The following is a 17872-nucleotide window of genomic DNA, read 5'->3' on the forward strand; positions in this document are numbered from 1 at the left end:
TCCTTTCGTCACTCTCACATCTGAGTCACGGGAGGGAACATAGAACCTTACGGCACAGACGACATGGAACCTAACCTCAGCCTGTGGTGCAGAGACCTATTCCATCTGCCCACGGGTGGTCTGTGTCTCTCCATCCCTACTTGTTCATGTGCCTGTCTAAGCTCTGAACTTTTATGCTGTATCTGCTCCCACCAGTTCCCCTGGCAGTGTATTCCAGGCATCTACCACTCTCTGTGTAAATCATCTGACATTGTGGATCTCCTTTAGACTTTCCCCCTCTCATTTTAAAGCTAAATCCCTCAATATTTGACATTTCCTTCCTAGAGAAAATGACTCTGACTACCTCCTCTCTCTACAGCTTGCAAAATCTTACATTGTTCTACAAGGTTGCTTCTTAAGTTCCGACATTCCAAAGAAAAAATATTCAGTTTGTCAAACCTCTCCTTACAAGAAGTGAACTCCAGTCCAGGCGACATCCTAGTGAATCACTTCTGCACCCTCTCCAAAGCTTCCACATCATTCCTGCAATGTTGCGACCAGAACTACACACAGTACTCTCAACATGGCCTAATCAAGGTATTATGTAGCTGCAACATGACTCAATATTTTATATGAAGGCAAGTATTGTATGTTGTACACCTCTTTATAATGCTATCTACTTGTGTTGCCAATTTTTGTGTCATTTACAGACTTAGTAAACCGTAACCTAGACTTACCATATCAGAAACGACAGCACCATGCTGACTATTCCTAATATGCCAACCATTGTCGATATTATGTCTTTCACAGGTGCTAAAAGAGAGACTGAACAACCAAACAATCCAGCTACTAACCACAGCCACCGTCACTCATGCCCATACTGCACCAGGATAAGTGGATGTTGGATCTGCCTTGAGAAGACCCACCAATAGACAACCCCGTAGGAGAACATCACACTTTGCTCTGCTACCTATCACTGTTGTATGGCTCATTTGCCTACGTTGCTGAGTTATCATGATTGCCTTTCTTAAATAAAGGAGTAACACTGGCTATTCTCCAATTTTCTGAGATAATGCCTGTGGCTAAAGAGGATACAATTATCTTGATCACAGATTCAGTAATTTCCTGCTTTGACTATCTCAGTATTCTAGCACAAATCCTGTCAGATTCTGCAGACTTACACGATTCCCAACACCTCTTCTTAGTATTACATGCACTAAAATATCAACAATCTCCTTCTTGATCTCATTATCATTCATCTCCTTCTCTTTGTGAACATTGATGCAAAAGTAATAATTTAGGATCTTACCTATTCCCTCTGGTTCCAGTCATAAAGCACCAGCTTCATCACTGAGTGGAGCTAATATTCCCCTTGCTAACCTCTTGCTTTCAATACATTTACAAAATGTTTTGGATTTCCCTTTATCCTACTTGCCAAGAATATTTCATGGACCTTTAGTCCCTTCCCTGTTTCTTTTATATTCCTTGAAAGTCTTGACAATGTATACCATTGATCTTGAACCAACTAGTTCTCGTACTTCAGTCTTTGTCATATACTAACCTAATTTCCTGCAAATACTAAGCTAAATTCCTTTTAAAGGCTTCGATTGAAGCCTTTCAGGAGCCTTTCACTCTCTCAGGAAGTGGATTTCAAATTATAGCCACAAACTGGGTGAAAATCTATTCCTCGCATTGTCTTTGGTCTTTTGTTAGACACTTTAAATTTCTGTCACTGGACGCCATTAATTCAGTGCAGGGCCAAATTGTATTGAGGATTTTCTTTTAAAGATTAGCTTTATTTGTCACATGTACATTGACACTTGTGTCAGTTGAGTCACATCAAATCAGAGAGGGTTTTGCCCAGAAGTGTCGTCACACATCTTACTCCAACACAACATGCCCACAGCTTACAAGCCTGAACCATACATCATTGGAATGTGGAAGGAAACTGGTGCAACCAGAGGAAACCCCTGTGATAACAGAAAGAACATACAGACTCCTTGCACCCAGCGGCAGAACTGAAACCAATCAGTGATTGCTGGCATTGTAGCCGTCACTTTTCAGTTCCGCCACACAATTTTCTGACAGATTTGCCAGCATTAACCAAATTTCAGAAAGAGTGTTAAGCCCCTTTGAGGATGGTGTGAACATTACCCAAGTGACTTTTGAGTTGACTGTCAGGTACGTGAATGAAAAAGCAACCAAAATCTTTGAGTTCAGTCATTATTTATGATCCCTGTGCTTCCACGTGACAGCACTTATCTAAGTCGCTTGTGGCTCTCATGCCAACAGAGTCATTCCTGAGCTTGAGTCCTTTGGATTCCAACTTTGCACTGGGAGCTGGGCACAAAACTCTAGGCTGAAACCCAGCTGCATTCTTAGAATTTGTCTTTCAAATGAGATTTTAAACTATCTACTTTGGCCAGATAAGCATAAAACATCCCATAGCACTCTTCTGAAAAAGAGCATGTGGAAATTTTCCTCATTGTTCTGGCCAAGTATTTATCCCTCAACTAGCATCGCTGACAGAACAGATAATGCAGTTATGATCATATCTCTGCTTGCTTACCTGCGTTAACAGCTCTGCATTCTGCACTTACACTTCAATAAATATTTAATTGACTGTAAATATAAAATTCTTTGGGATATTCTGAGGCTCTGGAAAGAACTATATGAATGTTGATCTGCCTGACTTTGTCCTGTTAATCCAATTTCTTTGCTTATTATTGCACAACTAATTTCAATGGACAATACTTTACAGTCATCCACATTTGCAGATTGTGATGGTTTACCAAGGACTAGGCAAAGAGCATTCTAACTGACAGATTAATTCTCGGATAGATTTATTCCCGGGGTAGGGGTATTAGTCTTCTGTGGAGAGATTAAACTAGCTCTCAAGAGATTACCAGGATAAGAGGTGATCTCATCAAACCATACAAATTCTTCAATTGCTTGCCAGGGTATTCTGCATACTTCTCCTGCCTGGGATTTCCAAAATCAAAGTGAATCCACCAATCAAGAATGAGATGAGAAGACAATTCTTCACCTAGGGGTTAGCGATTTGTTGGAATTCTCCACTGAAGGCAACTGTAGAGCCTCTGTACATTCTAAATGATGACTGAATGATCACTGATTGTTAAGAAATATGGGATTAGAGCAAGAAATTGGCATGAGGTCAAAGGTCTCCCATGATTTTATTGAAGGGTAGAGCTGGGTAGAAGGGCTAAACAATCTACTCTTGTTTCTGCTTCTGCCTTTGTGCCTTATAACTCACAGAACCACCTGAGACAGTAATGATGCAGCCTGCAGTCAGTCCTAGTAAGAGGCTGCTTTGGGGGCCTCAAGCAGCTCCTCCATACATTCCACAAGGTTACCAGTATTTACGACATGCAAATAAGTCAAAGTAAACTGTATTAAAATGGCAGCACTGCAACTGACAATGAAGAAAATATACGAAGTACATGAAAAGACCCTCCATGAAATCAAAGAAATGCAATATAGCACAGCCCACAGTAAATACTGTACATCATCTAATGGTAGGAATGAGGCAGGGGAGGGTACCTATTGGAGATTTTAGATCACCAGTGTTTATTGCAGGAGTCATCTTCACCTTGTGCCAAAAATAAAAACCTATAACACAGAGCACACGTTGAGTTCATTCTGTCTTACAATCCAGTACCCTGGGTCAAAAACAGAAAGCACTGGAAGTGCCCGGCTTCCCTTATCGCATCTGTTCTGTGTCTGGTGCTCAAATAGCAGGCACCCACAAGAGTTTTTTGGAATTTACACACTGCTTCTTCAAGTGAAAGCTGTCAACGTGTCTTTACTTTACAAAGGAGCCTTCAAGTTAGTCGCTGGGTCAGTAGTCTAACCGGTAACACAGGAGTGGCCATTAGCACATAAAATGCTGCATTTCCACTCTCCATACATCCCATTAAGTTCTGAAATTCCAATTCCCTAGACTACAGAGTTCATGTACCTTCCACTGTCCTAGCCTTCCAGTTTGTAGACCTCAGTGTATTCAATGTCATAGCATAGAAAACATTGAGCCAATGCTTGCCTATATGAGGGCCTGTACTCTGAACACAGGACACATTCACAGATATGACACACAATGGATTCTACTATGGTCGGGAAGGATGGGAGCTAGAGTCTTAGTAGTGTATTAAGTTGGGTTGTCTGTATAACAGGTTGTATCTTATCTCCCTTTTTGAAATGGTTCATTTACAAAATGCTCTTCTCTGCTGAAAATTCTGTACAGAGATGCACATGCACAAGAATGTCAGTCAGAATTCAAATCCTATTGGATATTGTTTGCAAATCTAGAAATTCTGCTTCTCAATACAAGGAGCATCATGATGACATGTTGGAGACTAATCCTAAGTGAAGTTCTTCCCACAGAACTACTGTCTCCTCCACACTTTTCACTCTCACCCCTCTTCTTAGTCGCTCTGCTGGGGCACCATACTAAGTGGTCATTCTTGCAAACCTTGACGTTCATTGTTGGTGGGCTATTTGGGTCTGCCCCCATTCACTCTGCTTACCCAGACAGTGACTTGTTCAGCAGGAGTCATTATACGACAATTGGGAACACAGCCTTTAACCAACATGACCCTCCCTTGATTATGGGCACCAAAACCAGTCACAATCCATCCCAAGCAGCACATATAAGATGCCGGAGGCACTCAGCAGGACAGGCTGCATCTGGTGCAGCCAGCCCAGCTCAGTTCCTCCAGCATTTTGTGTGCTTGAGCTTTGGATTTCCAGCATCTGCATATTTTCTTGTGTTTACAAACCACCCCATCTGAAACTCAAGAGCCAAGTGCAAAGAGTGAGGCAAATGATGAGATATTGTTCTTGACTGAATTAGCTTAAACTGACAAGTTGACGTACCTCTTACAGTGATTGTACTTGACTTTTTAGCAGGGTTGCCCACGTTGTTGTTGGCAAGGCAGCTGTATGCCCCGGCCTCATCAGCATTGATCGAGTGCAGTGTTAAAGTCCCTCCCTTCAGGACGCTCGACTCAGGAAGAGATCCAATAGCTTTAATCCAGGTGAGAGTAGGAGGGGGATCCCCACCGGTTGTGACACACACCATTGAGACCGAATCTCCAGGGTTCACGACTATCTGCTCAGGAATCAACAGCTTGATGGAAGGGGAAGCTGCAAGATACAAAAGCAGAGAAAGAAACTTGAATGTAAATACATGCTCCTTCATCCTGACTGTAATGAACACACCTTGTATCAAAACTGAATGTTTAGTGTGCTGAGAGGAAGCTCTACAAACAATCAGTTGTTAAAAGAATCACCAAAAAGAGAAAAAGGCACGAGTCCATGATTGCTTTCCTTGGAGTAACTGATCAGTTCCATTGTTTAGCTTTTTCCAATCAACCACAACTTACTTCTCCTCTGCTCGCTATCCAATTTTCTCTTGAAAGAGAAACAGACAATGTAGGAAATCCTCATCAGGTCAGGCAACGTCCGTGGATAGGAAAACTCTTAACATTTCAGCTCTGAAGGGTTCTCAACCCAAAATGTTAATTCTGTTTCCCTTTCCACAGAGCTGCTTGACCTACCTGCTTTGTTTCTGCAGTGTTTTCTAGCTTTCATTTCCAGCATTGTTTTATTTTTAAAATTCCCTTTTGAAAGACCATATTAATCTATTTCCACTGCTCTTACAGGCAGAGAGTTTAATATCATCACCATTCTCTACACATGTAAGCTTTTTCTCACATCTTACTTTTGTGCTTTTTGACCTTCAGTACTTCCACTAGTTCTTGAACTATTTACTAATACAAACAGTTTTCCTCTATTTAGTTCATTTAAATCCATCCTGCTCTGTATACCACTTTTCAAATATTCATTCCCTAAGCAATCTTTGTTCCAATGACAAAACACTCAGGTTTTCTAGTTTACCTGAAGGGTGAAATCCAATATTCTTATAGTACCATACAACACAGAATCAGTCCGTTTAGCTCTCACTGTGTATGCATAACACCAAGTACCAAGCAGAGTACTTGTCCAAGAGCCAGTTTTGATAGATCTTGTGTATCATCCCTGATATCTTTGCATTCTTCCAAAGATGTAATCAATAGAACTAAACATAAATTCCATTCATCCAGGACCAACCAATTTTCTGAACTATTGAATGTTATTCCAGTTATTTCTTCAACACACTTATATTCTACTATTTTTTTAGATGTGATACAGTAGTGGTAAGTGCTCCATTGCATCCGATTTAAAAAGAATGTGGAAGGAGTTGCAACTGAGCTCAGGAACCAGGTCTACAGTGAGTGGGATGGAAGCTCAGAAACCAGGGCTGCAGTGAGTGAGGAGTACATACAGGAAATGGGCTTCCAGTGACTATGAACAAAGTATGGAAATCGGGGTTACAGGGAACAGGGAGAGTGTGCATAAACCAATGCCCTGTGATGATTTGGATGACAATGTAACAACAGTTGTACAATGAGCCACATATTGAATGATAAAGATTTCCAAATGGTTGCAAATTATCAGAGATAATTTGTGTGGTCAGAACAATCTGGAGCTAAATACGGTCAAGACTGTGGAGATGACAGTGGACTTCAGGAGGAGCCCCCCATTACTCCCCCCACTCACTATACTCAACAGTTTTGTGTCTGCTGTGGAGACCTTCAGATTTCTGGGTGTCACAATCTCCCAGGACCTGAAGTGGACACCCAACGTGGACACTCTTATCAAAAAATGTTCAGCAGAGGTTGTATTTCCTACGTCAACTCAGGAAGTACAACCTGCCTCAGGAGCTGCTGATCCAATTCTATTCAGGAATAATACAGTCTGTACTCTGTTCGTCCATCACAGTCTGGTTTGGATCAGCTACCAAACAAGACAAGAATAGACTCCAAAGAACTGACAGGTCTGTGGAAAGGATCACTGGTGTGAAGCTGCCCTTGATCCAGGACTTATATGCATCTAGAGTCAGGAAGCGAGCAAGCAGTATTATTTTAGACCCATCACATCCTGGACATCACCTGTTCCAACTCCTTCCTTCTGGTAGGCACTTTAGATCACTGTATGCCAGGACAAATAGGTACAAGAACAGTTTCTTTCCGTATGCAATCAGTCTTATGAACACTTGAATTTTAGTCTATTATAAATCAAGTCCACCTGTACATTCAATGAGGTGGACCTCATTGTATATAGTTTATGATTATTTGCACTATTGTTTTTGTTTGCTTTTAATTCTGTACAGAGGGAGCTCAGGGAAACCGGCATCAAATTCCCTGCATGTGTCCTCATTCTTGGCGATAATAAAGGATTCTGATCTGATTCTGATTAATTTGCAGATCAGAGGTTATGGTAAAGCACATTGTTCAAGTTTTTGAGGGTTATTAGTTGTGGTCTGGCCAGCATTTCAATCTGGTACAATCTGACTACAACCTCCCTATACTCAGTAGCCTGAGAATCAAAAGCAGACGTTTTACAAGTCACAGTTCCCTTAGAGATCTTAGGCTCCATAGCAGGAGAAAGATTTCAAAAGAAGCGAGCAGGAACAGTGGGAACATCCTGCGAGTCACAGTTCTCGTGGAGACATTGGATTGTGCATAATTAGGCACTTGCCAAGGGCTAATAAAAGGACGTTAGATTTAAGTGGGGTGGTCATTATGGTAGAGGCCATAGTGGAAATGCACCAGTGTTAGAGTGGGGAGCAGAGACTGTGGCTCACCTAGCCTTTGGTGAGGAGAGCTGAAAACTGTAGATTTTTTTATTTGCTTAATTTTTGACTGCACTCTGGGTCATTTGGGAGGCTTGAGAAGTTGCTCAATAAGACATACAGAGAGGAAGTTACTCCTAAAATGCGAGACACCTTAGGAAAGATGTCAATACGATTGAAAGAGTGTAGAGAATGCCAGGACTAGATGACCAGAGTTATAGGGAAAGGCTGAATTATTCGCCAGAGAGCAGAAGAATGCAGGTGGGATTTAATCAAGGTATACAAAATTGGAGACAGGATAAATTCAAGCAGATTATTTCCATCGAGGTTGGTCAAGACTCAAACCAGAGGTAATAGGTTAAGGGTGAAAGGTGAAAGGGGAACATGAGGGGGAACTTCTTTACTTGGAGGGTTGTAAGAGTGTGGAACAAGCTTCCAGTGCAAGTTGTGGATGCAGGTTCAACTTCAAGATTTAAGAGAAATTTGGACAGATACATTAATGTGAGAGGTTTGGAGGGCTATGATCTGGACGCTGGTCAATGGGACTAGCCAGATGAACAGATTTGCATGAACTAGAAAGGTCAAAATGTCTATTTCTATGCTGTAGTGTTCTATAACTATGACTCTAGACACAAATGCAGTAATGCATTGTTGACCAATTTGAACATGTTTCTACAAAAATTAAATGTAGTTTTTAATGAAGATGGGTTTTTTGAGTGCAAGGAATGCATGAACTGTTGCATTGTTTCTCTGGTGTCCATTTTATCCAAATGAATCAAATAGCTTGTATAAGACGGCCATGGAGCTGGAGGTTCCCAGCTGGAGCTGGGCCATGGAGGATGCCGAGGCAGTAACAATTCCAATGTTTAGGAGACACTTGTTTAAGTACTTGGGTAGGAAATGAGTACTGGGTGATGGAGGTAAATAGGATTAGCTCAAAAAAGCATCATAGTCGGTAAGGACAATTTGGACTGAAAGGGCTGTTTCCTTCCTGACTTTAACTTTGAATGAGTGTCAACGCTGGTACTTACCAGCAATGACAACCTGCAAAGTTCCTGAGGCAAAGTTTCTAAATGAGAACATGGCCCTGACTTCCACAAGAGCAGGTTGGGCACCAGTGGTTACTGCAGGTTCACATAAGTGCATGCTTGCTGATCAAAATGAATTCCGTGATATCGTTTCACGGTCACTTGTTAAAAATATGCTAATCAGGGTGTATGTCAGTGGGCAAAGTTATTTCTTGCAAGGTGGTTATGAAAACAGATGAAACATTTCCTGACGGGCCAAATTTATTCCTGTGTGGAATTTATTCCCATTTCAAAATCTCTTCACACAGCAGTACTGAAAAATTACTGATATTGAAGATGGAAAATCCAAGCCTCAAGCAGATTTCAGTATACCATTCACTGATGCACTTGCTCCTGTAGGGTCAGTAACCATCTTTAGACATGTATAGACACATTGTATAGATCATCAGAATAAGACGTAAAGTGGAAAAAAACTTAGAATAGGATCTTTACCCTGTTTCAGGTAAATGTGTTTTAACATATTGGTTTGGTCTTTATTTTAAACACTATCCCCTTTGTGATATTTTTAAAGCTGTACACATATATTTATGAACACTATATATTTATACAATAGCAACCAATAAAAGTCAATAGACACCCTGCATTCCTTTTTAATCTACTGAACATCTTCAAATCATTTCAGCGAAGTGTTATTAGTTTTCTGTTACACCATTGGTACTGTTTAATATTGATTTTTAGGAAGAGCAATAATGGCCTTTCTCATTGGAAGTCACCGGGAAAGAGCTGGTTCGAAGCTGATGATCTCTGACTATTTTTAGCACTGATTCCTCAGTGGGGTGATCTGGCCTGCAGGGAGTGAATGTCATTATTTATCCTCCCCGTCAGTAATAATCAGGGTGTCTGGTGTATTGTGGCACACAAAGGTCATCCTGCCTGAAGCATCAGCTTGTTTTCGTACTAGTAATGCTGCTGCACAGAGGGTCATAGAGAGATATTATTTGCAAGTATTTCATCTTGGCCTTCCATATTCACTTAACTTCGGCTCTGTCTTTCAACCGTGACGCAGGCTCTGCCAGGTGAAGAGGTAGAAGAGTGCAATATATAAATATACCATCTATTATAAGAAATACTGCTTATAAAACATAAATAAATGGTGTAAAAAGAAAGCAAAAAATAGTGAGGTAGAATGTTCATTGTCCATTCAGAAATCTTGCAGTGGAGGGGAAGAAGCTGTTCCTAAAGCATTGAGTGTGTGTCTTCAGGCTCCTGCACCTCCTCTCTGATGGCACTGCATTGAGCCCACTGGGAAAACAGCCTATTATCCACACTCAGCTTAAAGCCCAACACATTATCAAACAGGTGGGACTGCAGTGCAGGTTTTCACTGAAATGAAACCTCTAGAACACTGACACGATTTTCGTAACTTGAAGATATAGACAGTTCAGATGTCCATGGATTTGGATGATCTCAGCCAGGTGAAGGGTATTTTATGGGGGGGGGGGGGGGGGGATAGTCAGAAATTCGCTCGTTGTTGAAGGCACCAAACAGACATTGTAGCAAGTTGTTAGCTAAACACCAAAATATGGTTCCATTGATTTCAACGTGTTCAACAAACACTCAATAGATATTATAAACTTCTATCCTTTCTGGTTTCAAAGCAGGTCATTGGTCAGGTGAAATATTTTCATTAGGTGTAAATCTTCTACCATAAACCCATCTTCAGTGCTAAACAGCAATGAAGCAGAACTTGGGGGAAATCTGTCACAAAGTGCCAGAAATTCTTCATTTAATTGTTTATTCCACAGCAACTCAGGCTTCCTGTGTTTCTCACAATAACCTCTGGAGAGTTTTTTTTCTGCTTAACTATCCTGCCTAGCCCACAGGGAAGTGTGATGTACTGTACAAAAGTCTAGAAAGTGAGGGGTGAGAAACAGCAGTGGGCAATTATGATGGGACTGGAAGGAAAAGAAAACATTTCTCTGTTCTTTAGGATGAGGAATATCTATTATTTTGTCAAGATTTGTACACCACTTCAAGTAATAACACAAATCCACAGCCTGGTAGCCAACTTGGGAAAAATACAATGCACTACTTTTCCATCACATTCATACTCAAACTATTGGGAATTCTCATTGAGCAAGACCAGTGCAAAAGTGGTATTCACTGGAGTCAGGTCTAATAAAAAGCTCCCATCGTATGGCTGGCTCACGGTGCTTTTGCTGTACAATAAAAACTTAAAGAGCCACTCTGTTACTATGGCAGTCTTGGACAGATCATTAAGATATGTAGCTGGATGCTGAGTGAGGTTATTGAGGCTAATGAAAATTCAGTTGTATCAATTTAGCTCAGCAACCTCCAACTGCAAAGCGTTGGGGGTCTCCACCTTCAGGTAAATGACCCTGCATACAATTGGAAGGGTCACATCAATCAACAGAATAGGTGGACATCATTTATGACATGAAACAAAAAGCTGAAAGGAATGAAATAAATTGGCTGGTTGATATCACTTTCTAATGCCAGAAACCTTTGGTAATTATTGCTTATAATTCAAAGCTCATCTTTCGCCATGAGCAACTAATATGACTCATTAATTCCTTTCAGATCATTCATCATTGGGTGTTGCTTGGCATCTGTTTTGGGGAATTATTGTCAACCTGTGAGGTAACAATTACATCAAAATATCAAGAGGGATGTCTAGCTTAAGAACAATGTTCAGCTTAAAAACTTTGTCATACATAGGAAAGAGTACAATTAAACATCTGAATGATCTCAATTCATATTATACTTCCATGAATAGATAGCCAAGGGTGGAGCCAATGCCAAGATGACACTATGAAAGAAAATTAACTTTCATTGTAATAAAATCCAACCAAATTAATGTTTCTCCTTTATAATTCTGATTCTGCAGCAGATGTAACACAATTACCATAACAGCGGTACAAAAATATATAAACAGTATTATCCTTGAACTGCAGTCTTGATAATTTTTTAACGAAATATTGGCCAAGCCAGAAGGCAAAGTATTTGAATTGATAAATAATTTTTTAATCAAACTCTTCTAAAAGAGTTGCACAGGCTAATTTGTCAACAGTGGCATTGAACATGCTCGAAATGCTGAAGAAAGTCAGCAAACTAGTCAGCAGCTATGGAGGAGAATGAGGAATCTCAATGAAAGATCTAGTCCAAAACGTCAGCTGCTTATTCCCCTGCATAGATGCAGTCTGACCTGCTGAGTTCCTCCACCATTTTATGTCTGTTGCTCTAGATTTCCTGTGTGTGTAGAATCTCTTGTGTTTTTGACTGGCCTTGCTCATTTCATGTATAGTTTGCTCAGTACCTTTCTAGCTGGCTAATCGACATCTCTAATGATCTGGTGCCCAATTCTCCAGAGTGATGCTCTCTACAGGGAATCTTTATCACTTGTGAGCAGATTAAGTACTTAGGAAGCTTTTCAGCATAGGCAACAAAAAGAAAAATTAAGGGGCATAAATGGGATTGTAGCTGAGATGTTAAAGAATAAAACCAAGGTCCCTGTATAAACCAAAATTTAATTGGTTCATAGCATTTAAAAGTATTTTGTTTTTCTACTCATTCTTCTGAATTTACAACCCTTCTGGCAGCTCTATTTCCCCGGTCTTCTTTCATCAGCAGATCTGGGATGATACATTTTGTTTGCTTCTAAGTGACTAAAATGAATTTTGAATAACACAGTAGCTGAGAGATAGCTCTCCACTAGTTATATCTTAGTTCACTCTTTTTTTAAATTCTGTCTTTGAACTGAATCTTCGCTTAGGCTTAAAAGCTGCACCAAACCTCATGAATCCTTAATTTAGGAAATGAAATTTCAGTGCAGTACCTTATCAATGCTTTCTGAAAATCCAAGGACACTACATCAACTTCTTCCTACTTATTTACCCTGTTAGTTACCTCCTCAAGACTTAAATCTGCCAAAAAAATCTCTTTCATAAAACTAATTGACTCTGTTTAATGATACCATGATTTTGTGTCCTGTTAATTAGTGAATTCAAAATATTTCTAAGAACTGATCTCAGGATAATTTCTCTATTTTTTCTTTTTCCTGCTCTCTTGAAAAGGTGTGTTGAATTGGTTACCTAACACTCTCACACTGTTCCAGAATCTGGTGAATTTTGGATGTTCATCTCTAATGCATGGGCTTCCTCTGCAGCCAGCACCGAGTGCTAAAATTGTGCAGATGAACCCCCAAAACCTTTCAACAGGGTACTATCAGCAGCTGCTTGGAAATCACAGTGTTTAACCAGGCACTCTGGATAACAGTGTGTCTCTCACCTTGCTCTTGAAGAGGCAATGTGCTGATTGCCTTACTGACACAGACACCCACAAGCTCGGCCAGTGTTTTAGACTTGAAACAGGGTGATTGTGAAAGTGCTAAACAAATTGAAGTGTGCCCCTATCACTTTGCATATTTTTCTCTCACTTCATTGCTTAAAATCTTCTAAAATTCTTTTTCTATCATTTGTGTTTTTCATTCCTCTGAGCCAATTAAGCAAGCTAGAGCTTTTCTCCTTGGGATGACGAAAATAAGAGCAGACTTATTTGAGGAATCTATGTTGATTAGAGGCATAGATAGAGTGAACAGCCAGCACTTTTTTCCCAGGGTGGCAATGACTAATAAGAGAAGACATACTTTTAAGCTAACTGGAGGAAAGTATAAGGACAATGATGTCAGAGGTTTTTTTTATAGAATAGAGTGGTTAAGTGGAGCACCTGGCCAGGGATGGTGGTGGAGGCCGATACATTAGGGATATTTAAGAGACTGATCTTGGAGTGGGTGAAAAGGTTGGCACAATGTTGTGGACCAAAGGTCCTGGACTGTGATTTACTGTTCTATAGAATGTTCTACAGTTTATATGCCCTACCCTTCTTCAGTACTGGCACATGAGCAGGGTTAATTTCAATTTTCTGTGGTGTGATCACAACTCAGAAGAGACATTTTGTTCCACTTGAACTTATTTCAGTTTGATGTCCGTCCGACCAGTCCAACTCTGTCCTATGCAACAGCATGAGCACTGAAGTACACAATTCCAACAATGTTCATCCAGATTCCAACAATGATCTGGATGAAAAGAAAATCTATCCACATACTTTTGAAACTTCTTTCCAATTATATTACACCTGTGCTATCTAGTTTTAGACATATTTGCTGTTGGAACAGTCTACATGATCTAGTTCCATCATAATTTGTGTACCTCAGTTCTCGTACAGTTGCACAGGAAATCAAACACCTTTCCATTTACCTTGTTCCTTTCCACCCTTCGGCAGCCAAAATATTACTTCCAGACTAAGCAACAATTCATTTGTAATTTTTTCAAACTGGTGTACTGCATTTGGGGTTCACAACATGGTCAGCTCTTCAGTGGTAAAACCAACCACAAATTCAGTGAGTGCTTGCGGAGTACAGTCCACAGAAAGGAGTGTTCACTGCCATCTGCCCGTCACGTTAATTCTCCATCCACTGTTACAGTGTAATGTCACTTCCTACATTTGTTTTAACAAGGCCGAACATAGATTTGGGGAACAGCATTGATCTACCATCTAGGCGTATTGCAGCCTTTTGAACTCAACATATTCTGCAAGTTCAGGTAACTTAATGTTCTCTGTTAGTATCACTTTATGAGATTGATTCAGTTTCTCCTCTCTCTACTAGCACAGCCTAACACACTGGGCAAGTCCCTTGGCTCTGTATTTCACAGCTTTTGCATTCCTTTGCATTCTCATTCTCTAACTCGGCTCATTTCATTGCTTTTGTGGGGAAATAACCATGTTCTCCATCGTCCATTATCCCCATGCACCCACTGACAAGATGGCCTCCTGTTTTGTTTAGTCTCAGACTGTCAGAGATATTCCCTTCTCCCTACTCATCCTGTGATCTGATACTCTCTTGTTTCCACTTGTCTCCAGAAAGATCATATTTCTGATCCTTTTTGGGCATTATATAATTAACAGTTCTATCAGTGTCATATTCAAAGCTACCAGAGGATATTTAGTATGTTGAAATAATGAAGTACCTTACTAAACTAAATAACTTACAACCAAAAAACAAGGCATTCCATTTTCAGTGTGCCATGTCAAGCAATTGGTTCCAGCCTGTCTAATTCTCAATTTGTCCTACTGAGGCTGGATGGTCACATTGTACAGTTCTTAAAGGGATACACCCCCACTATCAACGAGCATAATAATGTTATAGAACTTGTTGTTTGAGATGGCTCCACAATTGTCTTTGTTTTTTATGTCATGAAGGACAAGTCGGGTAAATGAAGGAAATACACTGTCAGTCACATACATTAAAAAAGAATTAGAGTTCAAGGTTCAGGTCAAAGACCCACCTGAAAAAAGTCCTGATCAAGGGTCTATTCAATCTGAGCATAAGAAATTTGGAGCAGAATTAAGCTATTTGGCCCATCTAGTCAATTCCGATATGACTGTTCTATTGTTCCTCTCATTTCTCCTGCCGTCTCTCAATAACTTAAACAAGCCATTTAATCACAGCTGTATATTTACCAAAGATGCAAAATATTTGCCTCTTTTGGATACAATCTGTCAATATCAACTATTATGAACGATGCATATTCACAAATATCTAATATTTTACAATCATATTTTGGCATTCGTTAAAATTATCTCAGATGTTGCTATTTTAGAGGTTCTATGATGGGATGCTCTTTTATACTGTCAAATAAAAGTTGTGCATTGGTAGTAATTCAAGAACCAGCAAATATAATAACCTGTCTTTCCCTTCACAGCGGCTGAATGACCTGCTGTTCACGTTTTTATTTTTAGACAAGAACTGGGCACATAATTTATGGAAGGATATTTCTGCCAAAACTTCTGCCATATGGCTGGTGATGCAGTACATTATGTACTAAAAGGATACAAAGTGATGTACCATGAAATGAATATTGGAATATTTCAGTTTGCTTTGTAAATAAGATATAAACCAACACACAGCTGAAAGGTTTGGGAGCTTTTTCAGAATTAAATCCCACTTCAACTTTCAAAGTAACAGTGATTACTAATAATACAAAACTATATTAGTCTGGTTAATTGAAAGTCAGAACCATTCAGTGAACCAGGTCATTTAGAAAGACACAAAGCTCCCAACACCTTTTAACTTTAAAAGCAGCTGGATTACGTGAGTACCTCAGCTGACATCCTTCTGAAGGTGGGATGAATTACATCTTTAATGAGTTCTCGTATTTTCAAATGCATAATTTTTCGGTTGAGGTTCAGAGAAAAGCATAAGTTTTGTTATTGTCTGGGTGTGTTTTTTTCTGTACATCTAGGGTGTCCAAGTGAAGGGTTTTTCTCCTTTGGGCCTCCTGTCTGAACTTGAAAAGTAATGAATTGATTTTACAAGTTAGTGTGAGCATACCCCTACAATCCATGGGATCATTTAGTGCTTGTTGTTATTTAATGCCATAACTTCTATCACTGCTGATATCACAAGGTTAAGGGGACGTGCAAAGTCACTCGAATGCAGTGGGATGACCCGGATTCAATCACAACAATAAAATTTTGAGAGCTAAACACTGCTTCCTTTGTTTGTGACTAGAAGACAGTTAATTATTACAGTCTTGCTGAACTGGGTTTATTTAAACACCTTTCAAGAACAATGGTAGCCACTGTCCTTGCACAGATCTATAATTGAACAGTTGCTCACTATGCTTGTCAGCTTCACCCATGTACTAATCAACTCAGCCATCTGAGTTGCTCTTCCAGTCATCAGCATGCATGGCTTTTCTTGGAAGGCAGTCAACAGAAGGAGTGTTTCCAATTGCCACCGGCCTATATCCCATCCCACACTAGATTGCCTTGACCTTGCACAAGCTCCAAAACTATGAAGGAATGGCTGAAGCATGTGATCTCAAAATTGCTTGTTCTACAGCCGCAACTAAACAAACAGAGAGTGAGTGACAGAGTGTGAGTGATATTTCGAGCGATGCAGGGACGGACATCTTCAATGACAAAGCCTTCACAGATAAGTATCCCAGAGTGCAATCGAGGGCATAATATTTATTCTGATCGTTGATCTTTCTTGCTTATTTGAGTTTGACTTTTAGAGCATATTTTAAAAATGGTGTTTGTAAAAAGATTATATTCTACTTAGTTATTCAATTCTATTAGAAAAGAATTGGATGGTACAGTTCAATTTAAGAAGTGTTCCAGGTTGCTAAATTGCAGTGGAAACTTGGGAAAGCATTTAAAATCTATTTGAACTACAAATGCTCCCAAGCATAATTTCCATTATGTGTCAATATTACATGACCAGGAAAGTCAACTTTATTCTGAAAACTACCTTAAAGATCAGTACTCAATCCGTTCATATTCACATACATAAAACCCACAGTGACCATTTCCCATTAGAAGTGCAATACATCAGTGAGTTTGACTAGTAGGAACATTTGGAAACTACCTATCTACAAAACACAACTGCAAATTGTCCCTGTGTTACCATTATAAACAAATTCATTGTGTTGTTTTATTGTTTTACAGCTCATCCCTGTGAGACTCCAAACTGCAGAACCACGACCTTGAACCTACATCCTTTGACAACTTGTATTGAATAATATCAATGATACTCATAAAATTGCAGTGCCTGGGAAAAATATAGATACATTTCAAACCCCATCACACTAACACATCTATCTAGGAAATACAATTGATCTGCAAGACAGAACAATATATGTTGGTGTTTAAGGTAATAATCAATGATGAACATTAGAACTATAAGGTTGGTTTCAATTATATGAACAAGGCTATTAGTTGTAGTGAATGGCTTACAGACACTATATTATCAGCTTCAAGAAGATAATCGCTATGTGCATCAGAAATGGAAAGCATGCCCCAATAAGATACATTGATCCCACTGATTTGAATTGGGTTTGTAAGGTTATCATGGCCAATGATTGCATTATCATGATGCTCTGTTTAGGACACAGAAAACCATGGTACTGTGACAGGAATGGCAGTCCTTGTTACACTCTAGATTCCATGGCAAATTGCTCCCAATATGGTGGAAACATTAAGCAGAATTCCCCTTTAATACCAATACAACACTTTCACCACATGGCTAAGCAAATAGTTCAATGGCAGAACCTTGCCTACATGCTGGAGATAGTCTTTTGTATTCTAA

General features: G+C 39.7%; 1 protein-coding gene across 1 annotated transcript in view; it reads right to left on the reverse strand.

Moving 5' to 3' along the window:
• Nucleotides 1-17872, reverse strand: part of mdga2a (MAM domain containing glycosylphosphatidylinositol anchor 2a) — a 916773-nt gene that overhangs the window by 523776 nt on the left and 375125 nt on the right. The window contains exon 6 of the mRNA XM_059959455.1: nt 4873-5142. Within this exon, the coding sequence (XP_059815438.1) occupies nt 4873-5142 (270 nt within the window). The remainder of the gene's footprint in view (nt 1-4872; nt 5143-17872) is intronic.

This window comes from Hypanus sabinus, chromosome 2, assembly GCF_030144855.1.
Source record: "Hypanus sabinus isolate sHypSab1 chromosome 2, sHypSab1.hap1, whole genome shotgun sequence".
NCBI lineage: Eukaryota > Metazoa > Chordata > Chondrichthyes > Myliobatiformes > Dasyatidae > Hypanus > Hypanus sabinus.